The 16,863-nt window shown below is 43.6% G+C and overlaps 1 protein-coding gene across 2 annotated transcripts in view; it reads right to left on the bottom strand.

The window, feature by feature from the left end:
• LARP4B (La ribonucleoprotein 4B) overlaps positions 1 to 16,863 on the bottom strand; it is a 57,796-nt gene that overhangs the window by 19,229 nt on the left and 21,704 nt on the right. The window contains exons 3-4 of one of the 2 annotated variants that reach the window (XM_075271573.1): positions 13,532 to 13,661; positions 1,526 to 1,670 (exon numbers count right to left, since the gene is read on the bottom strand). In XM_075271573.1, the coding sequence (XP_075127674.1) occupies positions 1,526 to 1,670; positions 13,532 to 13,612 (226 nt within the window). In that variant the 5' untranslated portion in view covers positions 13,613 to 13,661. Of the gene's footprint in view, positions 1 to 1,525; positions 1,671 to 4,436; positions 8,775 to 13,531; positions 13,662 to 16,863 lie in introns of those variants that run through there. The other variant, XM_075271572.1, reaches the window with a different exon arrangement.

Consider the following 16,863-nt stretch of genomic DNA (forward strand, 5'->3'; position numbering starts at 1 on the left):
CTTTGAAGGAATGGAAGCAATATCTATATTTAATGTACGATTTGTCTATATATAGCTTTATAAAAATGTACGGCTGCAGATGGGCCTAACGGTTTATTGTAACAATAGGAGACAGGACCCTGCTTAAATGATCTTATAGTCTAATGGGATTGGGGATGGAGACAAGAGGTGGGGGGAGGGTGAGCTGTCGATGGGATCGGATAAGGAAGAACAGAGAAGACAGTCATGGCAGCTTATATGCAAGAAGGTAAATTTAAGGTTGGGTCTTAGAAGGAGGAGTGTTGGGAGGTTTAGACATTCAATTCCAAAAAGGGGAAACTGTGGATCAATAGGGACTGTGGACCGAACATATTTGGGAGACATTGTGTCTTTTTGCAGTTTTACACAATTTAGGTTGGGTTCACACCAGCACTTGCACTCTGTTGGGAGTTTCGTCCTCAAATTGGCTTGAAAAAGCAGAGAAAATTCATGGTGTCCGCAGGTAACCTCATGTTAAGCAGATTAGGTTTCCGTTTTTCAGGTCCTCAAGTGGACTCAAAGAACGGAAAGCCGAGCGCTAGTGTGAACCTGGGTGGGAAATTCAGCCTGGGCAGCTTGTTGAACTGATAACACCAGATAAAGCAAATGTATTATTTGCGAAAACGGTTTCAGTAGGAGATGGCGCAGGAATAGGAATAGAAAGGTTTCTAGAAAGGCTAGATGTATAACACAACCCTGCCTAATAGTGCTGTATATCAGCTGACCAGTGAGCCAACACTCAATGGACTGATCGCATCTTTTATGGAGGATATAATATTACTATACAGGGCGATGTGCTACGATAGTCACTGCAGCCGCATGAGGGAGAAACATGCGTGCTAGAGATTGTGCTTTCCCATTCAGTTTGCATCAGCCTGTGTAGTAAGGCCACTGTAATCAAGCACCGATCAAAGATTTTCTCATCTATCAGCACTGCAAGGCCCAAGTTCTGGCAGCGTCATACAGCCTTAACTTATCAGGCCAGAAGCCTTAGGGCTAGTTCACACGGCGTTTTTTTGGCAGTGGATTTTGAGGCGGAATGGCTTCAATGGGAGCAGCTCGCTTCTTTTTTCCGCTAGCGAGAAGACCTACCTTGCCACGGATTCCGCGGCTGACTCAGCTGCGATGCTAGACTCCCTCCCGATTAGGTCCATTCATTCGGGCCTAATCCGGAGTGGGATGCCGGTGCACTCCATTCAGTCGAGGCTATTCCACACGCGGAATCCATTTTCCGTGGTGTGAACATATCCCTAACATTGGGTGCACCAGGTTTATGAAGTATTCTGCAACACTGCCTAAATATGGCACAAATACAGCAATACTGACTACAACAAAACTGACTCCTCCCTTGTGATAAACCCCCCACTGTGGCTCCACGTACAATTTTTTTTGTCAATCTAAGTTTACGGTCAATGTTTTATTGATGTGTACACCGGCCACCCTACAAAGATTTTGAAAACCATAAAAAAATAAAGATTGCAGATGAGTCGGTCAGTAAAGTCCGTACCATTGGAGGAATCAGGAGGCTCATCGGGCAGCTCTTCCCAGGTCTGACCAACTGTTCCGTCAGTAGCGCCCCCTGCTTCCACATGCAACATGTGATTCCCCCATACTTTAGCATTGGGGTTTAATTCTGAAACCTTTGCTGATTCCTGAAAAACAAAAATAGAAGATTAAAGTCAGTGTTCACATCCTAAATAGTCAAAAGCTGAATTTTAAATAAAAAATTATTATCTCAAGACCACAACACTTCATCATCCGCACATTGTTAGTTATAGTGGGATTTAAGGGGGAAAAGGCAAAGTTAGGACAACGTGAGAGCTTAGCCTATCAGCCTATAAACAAAATTATATATATATATATATATATATATATATATATATATATATATATATATATATATATATATATATATATATATAATGGTGCTTTAATGTCTACGGGAACATTTAAGGTATCTTTAGAGTAACAGTCTTATAAGAAAACATCCATCCAATCTTGTAATTTATTCATTAAAAGAAGTTTTCCAGGATGGACAGATCAGCATTATGTGACAGGGGAGGGTCTGACTCGAATGCCCACCATAGATCAGAAGCCATTGCCTCCAGACAACTGCTGTACTCTTCACTAGCACAGCGCCATACATATTGTAGGGGCTGTATTTGGAATTGCAGCTCAGTTTCATTCATTTACAGCCCCATGTCGCTGATGAATGCAAAGTTATTAACATAGGGATGAGGCCACAGCGTTTTAGAGCTCTGCAGCTTCTTCAAACAGCTGATCAGCCTGGGTCCCAGGTGTTGCACCCCTAAAGGTTTATTAACTAGCCTAAGGATTAAAAGCAGATAAGAAATTATACTTTATTTTCTGATTACGGGGGTAGCCATCTTGTCTAAGACTTCTCCTCTGACTTAACTGCATTCAGTGATACGCTTTATAGTGTAGTCATGGCCAAAAGGTGCAACAGTCCAGATCCTACTCATTGAGGTCTATGGGAGTTTTCTAGGCATGCTTTGTGCAGGGAGGAGGAGTAGATAAGCTGTGACATCTATTCTCAGTAGTGGATACAATGATGTGTCATTATGGGCGTTGCCTGTAGAGGCGTGAACTTCTATTGTGACCCTGTTTGTCTTGTTTGTGATGTAAATGAGGTCACTGCTGCAATAAAAACCCCTATTATTATGCTTACTTGTATAGCGCCATCATATTCCAGAATGCTTTACGGACATTAACAGTCAGCCCTATCAGTATGTCTTTCAAGTGTGGGAGGAAACTGGAGTAATACTACAGAAATAGCAAGTATAAGGCTGCAATCAGGCTTCAGTGGACAGAGGGGGGGGGGGGGGGCCCTAACTACCGGGGTAGCAGTGGTAACAGCTGCCACAGGGCTCAGGACATTAAGGGGCCCGTCGACAGCTGCTACCACTGTGTTTGTTTTTTAAATAGGCCGTTACGGGCTGGAGTAACCCCAGCCAGTAACAGGCCCTACTTACATACAGATTCTGATATCTGCCCACGGGGCTCCCTGACCAGGAGCGGGGGGGGAAAAAAAAAATGGTAAGTAAGGCCACAGGCCCCACAAACACACTTATACTTGGGGGTCTTTTCAGACCCTTGAGTATAATTATCGGAGGTCCAAGGGAGGTAAGAGAACATAAACATTGTTACTTACCTCTCCGCGTTCCAGGCAGGCTTCAGGCCTACTTGAGGTCCAGCCGCAGGCCCAGATCACGTGACGTGCCATACGTCATTGAAGATGGCCAATATCAACAGGGATCGCATTGGAGCCATGGATAGGTAAGTAACAGTGTTTATGTGTGTCACCTCCCCTGGATCCCTGATTATTATGCTCAGGGGTCTGAAAAGAACCCAGAGTATAATAATTGTACATGTGTGTCCACAATGGGGCAATAATAGTGTGTGCAGGGGCCGCTATGGGGCAATAATAGTGTGTGCAGGGGACACTATGGGGCAATAATAGTGCATGCAGGAATGCGCGGGGGGTGTTGCGCGTTTGGTCGGAGTCTTCAACTTCGGTCAGGGGGGGGCCCCTATGTCAAATGTTCGCCACAGGGCCCCACTATTCCTAGTTACGCCTCTGGATGACACCTTCCAGTTATGTCCCAGAAAACCACTTTATTAACCCTCTTCATTCTGGGCTGAGTGTCCAATGGGCGGGTCTACTCCAGCGATTACTAACACACACGCACAGGTTAGTTATACAGAATATTTTTCCACAATACTGTATCAATCCACACGGCTCCTCTGCCTCAAAGCCACACGGGATTTTCAATGTGAAAGATTCACTTTAAATGCCAGTATATAAGGTTACCAATTATGAAACATAATTATAGCTATGGAACGTAAAACAGATCCACCTGACAACACAGCAGCTGCTAATACATAGTGCCGCCATCACATTCCAAATGTGCAAGCACAAATTACATAGTACAGGCACACAGTATTATTATCCAAATGGGATTTGGCCTTTAAGTCCATTTCATTACAGTAGGCGTCTCGCTATGGTGCTGCGATCTCTACCTACAAGTGGGGCAGATGATACCGATAAAGAGATAAGTGTTATAGCAACCGTCCCATGACACTGAAATCTTCAAAAAAAAATTTTTTAAAAAAACATTCTGAATGTTAGATAAGGCTCAGAATGGCTTTAAGGGAATGTGTCACCAGAAAATAACCAAGCGTCGTGTAAAAATATATTGAAGACGTTTTTATAATGTGAGGATACTAAACCACTAGAGATGAGCGAGTAGTATTCAATTGAATACCTCGTCGCTATAGGAATGCGTGTAAGCGGCTGAATACCCAGGGGATAGGTTTACCTAACAGGAACCCTTATAATATTTGTTCAAAAACAGAATACGAACCCAACAAAACTAGTAATAAAAGCAACAACTTACAGATTCACCATTAACCTCAGGCCAACCCCAAATGCTTCTGCTTTCTGGAACCAGCAGCTGAAAGGCGTATTTCCCAGAGTTGATGTCCGAAACCTCAAGATCTTCATCAATGCACTGGTACGGCTGGTTACACGTTGGGTCTCCCGATTCTGAATCGTACCATAAGTAATCCACTTTATAGTCCGGCCTGACCAAGAAATGTTCTCCTGATAATACACAGGATAGCGGCAGAGTCTGCTCATCCCCTTCGCACATATCCTTGCTCTTATTTTGAGATTCTCTAAGGAGATCCTGCATCAAATCGAGCACGCACTCCTCATTACTCTGTTCAGACTCTTTACGATCTGGAAAGCCAGTGGATAGTGTGTGAATCTCATAGGATGGAGTGGCGGCATACTGATCTACCTGGTCGTCTTCGTAATTAGCACCAAAGTCATGAAGGTCGTTCATGTTACCCAATTCTGAGAGACCAGTGTCTACATCTTGGCAAGACTCTGTATATCTATGCTCATCAAAATGACCATTCAAGGCATTTGACAAGACTAGAATCTCATTGTTTTGCATGGGGTTGTCCCGCAACTGGTCGGAGTCCTCCACAATTTCATTTTCCAAGAAAGAGCCGTAACTTAATTCACTATTGGTGGCATTTAAGACAGGACTGTCAAGCTTTTTGGGTACTATGTCCTCAGTAGTCTTCAGTTTTGGAAAGTCATTAACAGGAGACATGTTAAAATATTCAATGATCGGGGATCCCCCATTTTTGGGACTGCCGGACTTTAGCAATCCACTTTCAGAGCTCATAATGATCTGCTTTGCGCATGAAAGATCAGAAGACATGTCATCCATTACATAAGATTTCACAGCTTCGAACGCAGCAGTAGGATCACTGCATTTGGTATCTTCCATAGATGAACCATTTCTGAGGTCAGAGTTTGGTTCAAGAGGAGTCCTGGACAAGGCTCTTTCAACACAATCCATTACATTGATGCAACTCTCAGAAGAATTTCTCTCTTCAGAATTATCTAGCTTTTGGTATAACCCTAAGGTTTCAACAGTCGCAACTTTGTCGACCCCTCCATTGTTTGCGTAATTTTGTTTCTCAAGAGTTTCATCCTGAAAGTGTCCATTACATTGGTCGTCAGTCACATCACCATTCAAGCCATCATGGAAATCCCCCAAAGTAGGTGGAACGTCTCTGCCATATTGTAAATCCACTAAATTGCTGTTCTTGTTGTGACACACAATCCAGTCTTCTTCGGAGGGCTCAGTAGACATCTGTAAGTCATTGATAACATGATCATCCACCTGCTCATCCAAGAGAGGAACTTCATGATTTATATTAAAATCTAGGTCTGTAGTGTCACATCCGCTTTCATTATGAATTTCATTGGCCTCATCCGACTTGAGGATGGAGAAATGAGATGTGGTTGTTGGGTCTTCCTCGAAAAGTGATGGGCTAGTAATTGGCAGGTGAGCTTCGCCACCATTGGATTTATTCTGGTTTTCAACTGGTCCTAGTAAAGTGGAAATATCAACCATGGCTTCAGGCAGACATTGTCCATGTGGTTCTTGGGTAGGTTCTGCACAAGGAGGACCAGAAGTCAAGTCATCCATTACACAAGATTTTATAGAGGAGTCACTGTTTTCAGAATCTTCTATATAGGATGAATCATTTCTGGGGTCAGAGTCGGCCCCAGATGTTTCATACTGAGGTGCCAAGGAGAAGACTTTTTCGACACCGGACTGAACTTTTTCATTACAACCCTCAGATGAATGTCTCTCTTTAGGATTCTCTAGCTTCTGGTATAACCCCGATGTTCCAGTAGTCGTATTATTGCTAACTACTCCATTGATACTGTAATCTTGAGTCTGAAGATTTTCATAGCAAATGACTTCATTATATTGGATGTCCGTCACATCATCATTCAAGCAATTAAAGAATTCCTCCAAAGCAGGTGGCACATCCCCACCGTTTTGTAAATCAACTAAATCTTCTACAATAATGTTCCTATTGTGGTATACAACAGAATTTTCTTCGGAGGTATCACTAGAGACCGGAAAGTCATGGGTAACATTAACCACCCGTTCTTCGAAGAGAGGAACATCATGATTTGTATTAAAATCTATGACTTTGGTGTAACACCTGCTTTCATTATATGATTCGTTGGTCCCATCAGACTTCTGGATGGAGAAATCAGAGGTAGGTGTTGAGTCTACCTCACAAAGCAATGGTCTATCAATTGACAGTTCAGCTTGGTCATCGCTGGGTTGCTTCTCTTTTTCATCTAGTACTACCAAAGCAGAACCATCAACCACGTTCTCAGGTAGACATTGTCCACTTGAAGTAAGAAAACCGAAGTTGGATTCTGGGGTTGGATTTGCACAAGGAGAACCAGAAGATAAGTCATCCATCATACAAGACTCTACAGCTTCTAAAACATTAGTGGGGTCGCTGCTTTCGTTATCTTCCACACAAGATGAACTATTTATAAGGTCAGAGTCTGCCTCAAATGCAGCATATGGAGGAGTTATGGACAAGACTTTTTCAACGCAATCCATGACATCTGACTGGTCATCGATGCAACTCTTGAAAGAAATTCTTGCTCTAGTAGTGTCCAGATTTGGGTATAACCCTGAGGTTTCAGTAGTTGTATTTTTGCTAACTTCTCCATCGATAGGGTGATTTGGTTTCTCAAGATTTTCATCCCAAGTGTCTACAATGCATTGGCTGCCAGTCACATCATCATTCAGACTGTTATGCAATTCCTCCACAGCAGGGGGTGCATCCAAGGAATTTTTTAAATCTTCTACAATAACGTTCCTGTGATATACAATAGAGTTTTCTTCAGAGGGATCACTAGAGACCTGCAAGTCATTGATAACATGATCACCCACCAGTTCTTCCAAGAGAGGGGCTTCATGATTTGTATTATAATCTATATCTGGAGTGTGACATATGCTTTCATCAAGTGGTTCATTGGTCCCATCAAACCTTTGGATGGAGAAATCAGATGTAGTTGTTGGGTCCACCTCACAAAGGGATGGTTTAGTGAACAGCAGCTCGGCTTGGTCATCACTGCTTTGCGTCTCTTGTTTATCTAATACTAGCAAAGCGGAAAGATCAACCATGTTCTCAGGTAGACATTGTCCATGGGGAGACAGTAAATCAAAGTTTGATTCTTGGGTTTTGCAAGTCATTGAAACATGATCAGCAGGATTTGTAAAAGGACTTACAGGTTCCAGACAAACATGGCTGAGAACAGTGTCGGTATGTTGGGTCAAGTCTTTGGTATGAGGTCCTGGTGAGATATATCCTGATGGAACAGTCTGGGGCAAAACCTCATCTGAACCAACCACTGTGGGCAAGTGATTTGGCACATGACAAACATTTTCTATCCCAACAGTCGGAGCACTTGATATGTCGCACATACCTTTTGTGGCAGCTGAAACCTTGCTTGGCGTAGTATCATAACGCTGTCCTGCATGAGCCTTCTCAGAAAGGTCCTCAATGACATCGTCATCATCCACTAAACAAATGCTGTAGAAGGTGTTAGTCCTCGAATTGTGCTTCACCTCTGCGTTGCTTTCAGAAGGCGGATTTTCATTTATTTGTCTTCTGGCAGAACAGAAATCTGATACATTTCTATTCTCTGTATTATCAGCATTTTTCTCCTTTTCTCTATGTGTTAATGAGTTCTGCCATGCGGTGTGGCTGTCGTCCAAGTAGTTTGCTTTTAAGGAAAGAACTTCCTGCGAGTTCTGCTCTGAATTCAGTGACACTTGAGCCTGTGAAGCATGGTCATGCGGAGGCCACGCGGCTACAACTGCAGCGTTAGAGACGGTACAATTGTCTTCATTTGCTATAACTGTGCTTGGGGACTCGGCTACATCTTTAGAGTCTACTTCTATCTCCTTCTGTAACTGTTCATATTTGGACAGACGATTTATGGCGCTGTTTATGGGATGCATCAAGTTCACTGACCTGGTTTTGATCGATCTTTGCATTGGTCCGCTGTGCTCGGTGTTATCCATGCTGTTGTAAGAGGGAAATCGTGGACCCTTAACCAATCCATTATTTGTTGTCCCTGAGGACGTAGAGTGTTCTGACCCAGAGACCGGAACCACGACTTCGGCCAATGAGTTCTCTCCTTGAATTTCATTTCGTGCCTTCGGATTTTTCTCTAAATCTTCATAGGATGTTGAATCGAACAAGCTGGTCCTTTCAAGGTTTCTGCGTGGGCATAATTCTTTGCTAAAACAGCACCCCATTGTAAAACCATGCTCTGCCTGTGCCGAGGCTTTAATGAATCTACTATAGGGAACGAGTACAGCTGGATAGAGGCCACTGCCCACAAGTCAAAAATAGTAACTTCAGACAGACAAATCAAAACACATGCTATTGTCACTCAAATTACAATCCGAGACACTAAGGCCTCTGTATTGAGGAGATTTGCCAAGGCCCGGGCCAACAGCTGCCAAAACCAGGAGGCTACTTTAACTCTTATGTGTTAAATTAAAACTTGTGGGGGGAGGGGAAGGGGGTCGGACAGGGTCTTAGGAGACAAGAAGCTGGACATTTCAACAGACCAACTTATGCGCACCCTTATCCTAATGTTTGTATGGCAATACGGTACTTGATTGTGTAGGAGTACTCATATACTAATAGCAGGAAAAGCGATTTCTGCCGCGTGTCCCTTTAAGAGTTAAATCTGGGACAAGTATATACTGTATGTGATGTCACATCAGATCAAGGATACGCTTCCATTAAGAACTTGCACTGAGGCTATTGTTTATGACACCCGCTGACTCCAGTCCTTGAATTTGATATCAAGGTGAAAGGTCACCGAATGCTTAGTCGAGAAAACAAATGTTGCTAGGAAAACCAACACAGCGTCGGACAAACTAATCACAGTGTGAACAGGATTTATAGAAGTAAAATAATACTGATATACGGAATAACACGGATAAATACAGAACACAGCAATCAGAGTATGTCGGCTAGGAGGTTTCCTCGTAGGACTGCGATTGGGCCTCTGCAGTCAGGAGTCACGCAGCATTGTTTTGTCTATGTATCACATACCTGAGAAAAGCCCAAGTGATCATCATACAGGAGATCCAGAAACACAGGAGACTAAATACATGGCAAATACATGCAGCCAAGCAGATAAAGCACAAGAAAAAGGAATCTATGCACAGTCAGGAAACCTGCTTGCTGTCTTTGAATAATATCCCATCTGTAACATCACAAATAGATACAAGTACAGTGAAGACTTTTCTTACATTGCAACCTGTGAGATTTGCTGAATTTTCAGTCTTTTGCACAAAGTAGTTTGAAGAAATGCTGTGAGGAGAAGCAACCCCTCCCCTCACCATTCACTATGTGAGGAGAGAAAAGGCCTTCTACATGTCTCTATGGACAGATGACTTTGGTAACAAAACAGTTACCAGCAAATACCTCTAAATTTCCTGCCGCTAGAGGTTTTCAGGCAGAAAGTAGCCACGTTAATTAAAAAAACATTACATTTTGGTCCAGAGTCACAAGCTCTATGACAGGGGTAGGCAACTACTGGTGCTCCAGCTGTTGTAAAACTACAACTCCCAGCATGCATATTTGCTCTGCTGTTCATGGAACTCCCTTAACAGAGAATGGAGCATGATGGGAGTTGTAGTTTCACAGCAGCTGGAGTGCTGAAGATTGCTAGAGATGAGCAAGTACTATTCGAAACTCCAGTTTCGAATAGCACGCACCCATAGGAATGAATGGACGTAGCCGGCACGCAGGCGGTTAAGTGGCCGGCGGCAAAGTCTGCGTGCCGGCCACTTCCATTCATTCCTATGGTTGCTTGCTATTCGAAATGGTCGTTTCGAATAGTACTTGCTCATCTCTACATGCTGACCCCGGTCTATGAAATGACACTAAGCTGTCTTAAAAGTTAGTGACCATTTAAGGCCTTATTCACATGTAAGAGTTTTGTATCAGTGTTTATTAGCCAAAACCAGGAGTGTAAACATTACAGATCAGGTAGAATGAAAAAATTTGCACCCGTCTGTGTAGTCACCAATCCTGGTTTTCGCTTACAAACTTCAATGTGATGATAGACATTGATAATCTGTTACGGATGTGCTAATCTGGTGGTTTGCCAATAGCAAAAAAATAAAAAAAATAAAAAATCTGCAAGCTAAACCTACAATCAAGTGCATGTCATTCTATGCAGCGGGTTTTCATTGCAGCTTCCATTCTTTATAAAAGGTAAAAGCAGCAGGGTACCAATAGCAAATACTGGTGGGACTGACGGGAAGCATTCCAGGGTAATAGAGGGGAGCAGCCCGACAAAAAGAAATAAATAAATTATATAATAGAGAGAAAGAGAAAGTATATACACATTAACACAATTAGCTGTTGTCCAAGCAGTGTATGGAGCAGGGTTACCAAACATGTGGCCTGCAGCCTTCTCCCCGACTCTGCCTATCCAACTGGGTCAAAGAATCAGTTCTAAACCTTCCCAATTTTTAGGATGCAGACCTACAAACAGCTTGAGCGTAGATACTTTGCTCTCTGTTCCACAGCACCTCCCGCTATCTTCTGACCTGGGCGCACTGCAGAAGAGGGATGAGGGCTCACCTGGTAGCAGTGAGGCAAGTACTGGCTGGAGGGGGGCAGGGGGTGGCATTAAAGGGGTTTTCCGGGCAAAAAAATAAATAAATAAATGGCTGTTAGTGTTACTAATGGGTTAATAAATGCACCCATATCCCCTTTAGTGTGTTGTAAGTGATTTCTGGGTGTCTCTGGGAGCTCCTAGTATCTCCTCCTTTTGTTTACAGGCTTCAGCTTCCTGCTATCTAACTTCCTCACTAAACCCTCTCACCTTATTCCCCCCCATACACCCACCCCCCTAGCTCTCTTTCACTATCCCGCCCTTCCCTACCTACTTAGCCCAACCCCCGACCCATATTATATACTTACCCTCCACGCTTCTTCCAGTGCGATGGCCCTTCCTCCTGTACTACAACTACTCATCAGCGATGATCCACCTCTACTGCGCATGCGTGGAAGCGCAGTAGAGGTGAATTACTGACGGAGGTGGCAAGCACAGTGGAGAAGGGTGCGCACAGATACTCATTACAGAGGGAGGAGCCATCCCGCCAGAAGAAACCTGGATGGTAAGTATAATGGGGAGGATGGGGGGAGGAGTAGTGACAATCCGTTTCTGGAAATGGGGAAACGGATCATCACTGGATAATCAGAAAATGTGCCTGAGGTGGTCACATGACCGCCCCAGAGATATGGGTAACTATTCATTTTTGATAATTACTCTTATTTATAAAGTAGGAAGGTGGGGGTGCTTGCTTCAGGCCCCATGTAGTGTTCAGAAGGGGAAAGGGAAGCAGCTCTAGATAGCCGATTGGTCTAGGAGCCGGGTGTCGGCCCCCTATTGATCATATATTTATGACCTATCCTGAGGATACGCCATAAAAAATAAATATATTAAGACCTAACAACTCCTTTAACACTTACTACCAGATTAAGCCACAAACTGCAGTTTATTTCTAAAAGGGACTCTAGAACAGACTACCCCCATTCATATATATATATATATATATATATATATATATATATATATATATATATATATATATATATATTTATATTTGATGTGACTCTCCCTCAAAAGCCCTAGACTACTGACATTTCCTTTAAAAATAAAAAATTATATAGAACAGCCAAAACATCTAAGTATTCATAACTTACAACCTAAGTGCAGAAATTTTTGCAAATAGACATTCAGATTTGAAAGAGGTTTTTAAAACTCCTACATGGCCCACCATAACATATAGCACCAATATTATGTGCAAACCATGGCAGCACAAGAAGAATATGGTCAAATTACACTGACAGGCCCGCACTGCACCTGTCATATGCCCTCTATTTCTATCCATCACTCCACAGCACTGCTGCGCTGCAAGATAGCTATCGCCATAAATAGGCTTCCACATAACATGCTGTGAAAAAGTATTTGCCCCTTTGCACTATAGTCCCCATTACAGAATCTGCCATGCCCAATGGATCCTGAGTAATCAATATAGACTTGAGGAAGTTTTTCGAAATGCAACAAATTATGTAAGAAAAAAAAAAATTAAAATTAAAAAAAAATATATAAATAAATAAAAGGCCAGTACTCGATTGTAAGATAAAGAGGAGGATGATCTTAGGCTAATCTCACATGTGCAGGAACAACTTTTTCATCTGCCGACTTCAGTTTAAAAACAATGGGCACCATTTTAGTCAATGGGCTCTGTCGGCAGCGTATGAATCTGCTATTTTAGAAGTCTGCCAGTCTGTTGTTATGATCCTCCGACAAAACAAAAAAAAAAAAAAATGGAGAGCTTTGTGCAGATATGAGAATCTTTTATGTCCTGAATGTGCAGTATTCTATACGGTATTATATATCGCGGTATGTGACCTGATACTGGAGATATCTGTGCTGTTAGTTTCGACACAGACATCTCCCCACTGTCAGAAGGGTGGGACTTACAGCCTAGTGTTATCGCTGGGCTGTGAGGAATGCCCCCACCCGGACAGTACTTCCATGGATTTGTACTGGTGGCGATTCTCACAGCTCAGTGTCATTGCTTGGCTGTAAGGAACGACTCTGATTGTTAGAGTATAGTCGGGAACGGGGACACGTTCCTCACAGCCCAAGCCCTTCCGACAGTGGATAGATGTCGGTGCTGAACTTAATGGCACTGATATCTCCAGCATCAGGGCACATACCCTGAATTCAGTGCACTGTCGGCTTTCTAGCAGTATATAATACTGTACATCGATGAGGACATGAAAGACCCTCTTTAAAAGTTCCATAGAAATAAGTAAAATACTCAGAAGAGGTTTGTTTGTTTTTTTGACAGCTACAATTACCAGACAGACTGGCAAAGAAATGCAAGCTAACAGGATCCGAGACCTCAATTTATTAAAATGAATAACCCAGCGTGCCATATGTTGGTATCCAGGTTAGCAGGTGCTGGATTCATCTCGCTGCGTACGCATGAAGGGAAGACGTCCTGATTATTTCCAATCCACACAATGCAGTACTTACAAGATGTGAACTATCTTTGGCTTCTTGGACTTGCTGTACCTGCGGTTCAGCCACAACTTTAGTATCCTGATCTGAAGTCATGAGCCGTCTGCTTCTAGGCTCCTCAGAGAAAACGAGTCACCCCAGAAAGCTGCAAGAAGAATAGTAAAGAAGTCAAAAACAGATTATTGATCAGTGATTAAAGTCAAATAATGTTTGGTATACTGCTTGGACGATCCGTTTGGTTCAGTAAATAAAAGTAAAAAATTATTACAGAAAAACTTCAATTGTAGTTTCAAGAAAATGGAAAAAAAAAACAAAAAAAAAAACTAAAGGATGTTCTGTATTGTTCTGCAGGAATGGTAAGAACACATTGAAAACATAGGGGGGCATTTATGTAACCGCCAAAATTAAAAACCTGTCTTTGTTGACTGTAGCAAGTACTCAACGAGAGGCTTCCATTTCTTATGGCTCTGGACTAGGGGGAGGTTGGACGTGATCAAAGTTTAAGCCCATGACTGTTTTGCTTATAGCACAACACTGAGGTAACGAAATGAATGGGAGGTGGAAAAATCCAATGTACCAAAATCCTCCGCGGAATCTGGTAATGAATTTGCAAAGCAGAAAGACTCTGCTTCCCCTTGTCTTTTCAGAATCTGACCATTGATGGCGCTGCACTTCCTGTGCCTGGTAGTAACATGCGGCCAGCCCTGCAGTCAGCTGATGGGTGGGTGTGTAGACAGCCAGATCCCCACCAGGCTCCTATAGTCCGACCTTTCCTAATTCATCTTGGGTTTAACCTAACTAGATATCAGGAGGCGTACATCATACATATCAATAAGCAGAGAGAAGCTCTTTACTGCTGATCACACATACTTGGGACCCCCCTTTGTTACACTCGGTTGACACTTGGCCCATAACCTAATTGGCGGTAACTGTGATAAGAGTCTGTGACCTCCCCTGTGGAGGACTTATGTGGAACAGTTTCATCATACAGGATCTTCTCGTTCCTGATACTGTGGCTTCTGGAGACAATAATCAAAAACATGTAATTCCCAGGGGGGTCACCATGAGATCACATGACCCAACAGAAGCAAAGGACCCCATTCATTTTCAAAAAGAAAAAAAAAAATGGAAAAATTAAAGACAATAGGCTTCAGATTCTGAATTATATATACTAGGAAAAAAACAAAAAAACACCTCCCCGCAGTGGGTTGCCTTTAATACAGACAAACAGGAGGATTAGATGAGCTGCAGCCAAGCAGGAAACACCTTGCACTAGGTCAGTAAACCATGACCGCCTTCCCCTGGTAACAAGATCTCTATGATGGAATATTTCATAACCCGGGAACCTTCACAAGCCTCCCAATAGCCAGAAACAATATTTTATCACACAACACTTGTCGTGTATATATTCCCTATAATATCTTCTTACTTCTGGGTAAACTGAGCAGAACGTACAGTACACGACAGATGCTGGCTGGGAGATTTCTAGATCGGTCCCCGGAGTCATCACACAGGTAAGTATTCTTCTACCTTCTCAATAGTCTACGTTTATCTATTGTTTCTGGTGAATGCTTTTCTATTACTGTACTCCTAGACTGTAAGCTCTTACCAGCAGAGCTCTCACTTCTTTTATGTGAATTCATTCATTACTCTATAACAGTGACGGTGAACCTTTTACAGACCGAGTGCCCAAACTGCAACCCCAAACCCACTAATTTATCAAAGTGCCAACACGGCAATTTAACCTTAATAATGTGCGGAACCGCAAATGCAGACAATTACAGACCTGCAAAATATGGTCATAAGAATGGGGCTTTATAGAGTTGTCTGCTCCACTGTTACCCCCACACAGTATAATCTGCTGCACAGTGGCCACCACACATTGCAATCCGCTCCACAGTGGCCCCCACACAGTACAATCTGCTGCACAGTGCCCCACACACAGTACAATCTGCTCCACTGTGGCCCACATACAGTATAATCTACTGCACAGTGACCCCCACACAGTACAATCTGCTGCACAATGGCCCCCACACAGTACAATCTACTGCACAGTGACCCCCCACACACAGTACAATCTACTGCACAGTGACCCCCACACAGTACAATCTGCTGCACAATGGCCCCCACACAGTACAATCTACTGCACAGTGACCCCCCACACACAGTACAATCTACTGCACAGTGACCCCCCCCACACAGAACAATCTGCTGCAAAGCGACCCCCACACAGTACAATCTGCTGCACAGCGGCCCCCACACAGTACAATCTGCTGCACAGTGGCCCCCACACAGTACAATCTGCTGCACAATGGCCCCCACACAGTACAATCTACTGCACAGTGACCCCCCACACACAGTACAATCTACTGCACAGTGACCCCCCCCACACAGAACAATCTGCTGCAAAGTGACCCCCACACAGTACAATCTGCTGCACAGTGGCCCCCACACAGTACAATCTGCTGCACAGTGGCCCCCACACAGTACAATCTGCTGCACAGTGGCCCCCACACAGTACAATCTGCTGCACAGTGCCCCACACACAGTACAATCTGCTCCACTGTGGCCCACATACAGTATAATCTACTGCACAGTGACCCCCACACAGTACAATCTGCTGCACAGTGGCCCCCACACAGTACAATCTACTGCACAATGACCCCCCCCACACAGAACAATCTGCTGCAAAGTGACCCCCACACAGTACAATCTGCTGCACAGTGGCCCCCACACAGTACAATCTGCTGCACAGTGGCCCCCACACAGTACAATCTGCTGCACAGTGGCCCCCACACAGTACAATCTGCTGCACAGTGGCCCCCACACAGTACAATCTGCTGCACAGTGGCCCCCACACAGTACAATCTGCTGCACAGTGGCCCCCACACAGTACAATCTGCTGCACAGTGACCACCAAACAGTACAATCTGCTGCACAGCGACCCCCACACAGTACAATCTGCTGCACAGTGGCCCCCACACAGTACAATCTGCTGCACAGTGGCCCCCACACAGTACAATCTGCTGCACAGTGACCACCAAACAGTACAATCTACTCCACAGTGGTCCCCACACCGGACAATTTGCTCCATAGTGGCCCCCCACATAGTATAAATTGATGCACAGTGACCCCCATACAGTACATCTGCTGCACAACACAAATATATAATTTTTTAAAAAAATTTATTATATATCACTGCTGCCATTTGCCTAGGATGACTGTTTCCATGCTAGACACCTGCAGATTTCTTTACCTTCCAGGTGACTTGTATTGTTTCTGTAGATATAAGCTGAACGGATCACAAGATGCTGAATGGGCCCTGAGAAAAGGAATAAGAATAAGTA

Source organism: Leptodactylus fuscus, chromosome 4, assembly GCF_031893055.1.
Source record: "Leptodactylus fuscus isolate aLepFus1 chromosome 4, aLepFus1.hap2, whole genome shotgun sequence".
Lineage (NCBI taxonomy): Eukaryota > Metazoa > Chordata > Amphibia > Anura > Leptodactylidae > Leptodactylus > Leptodactylus fuscus.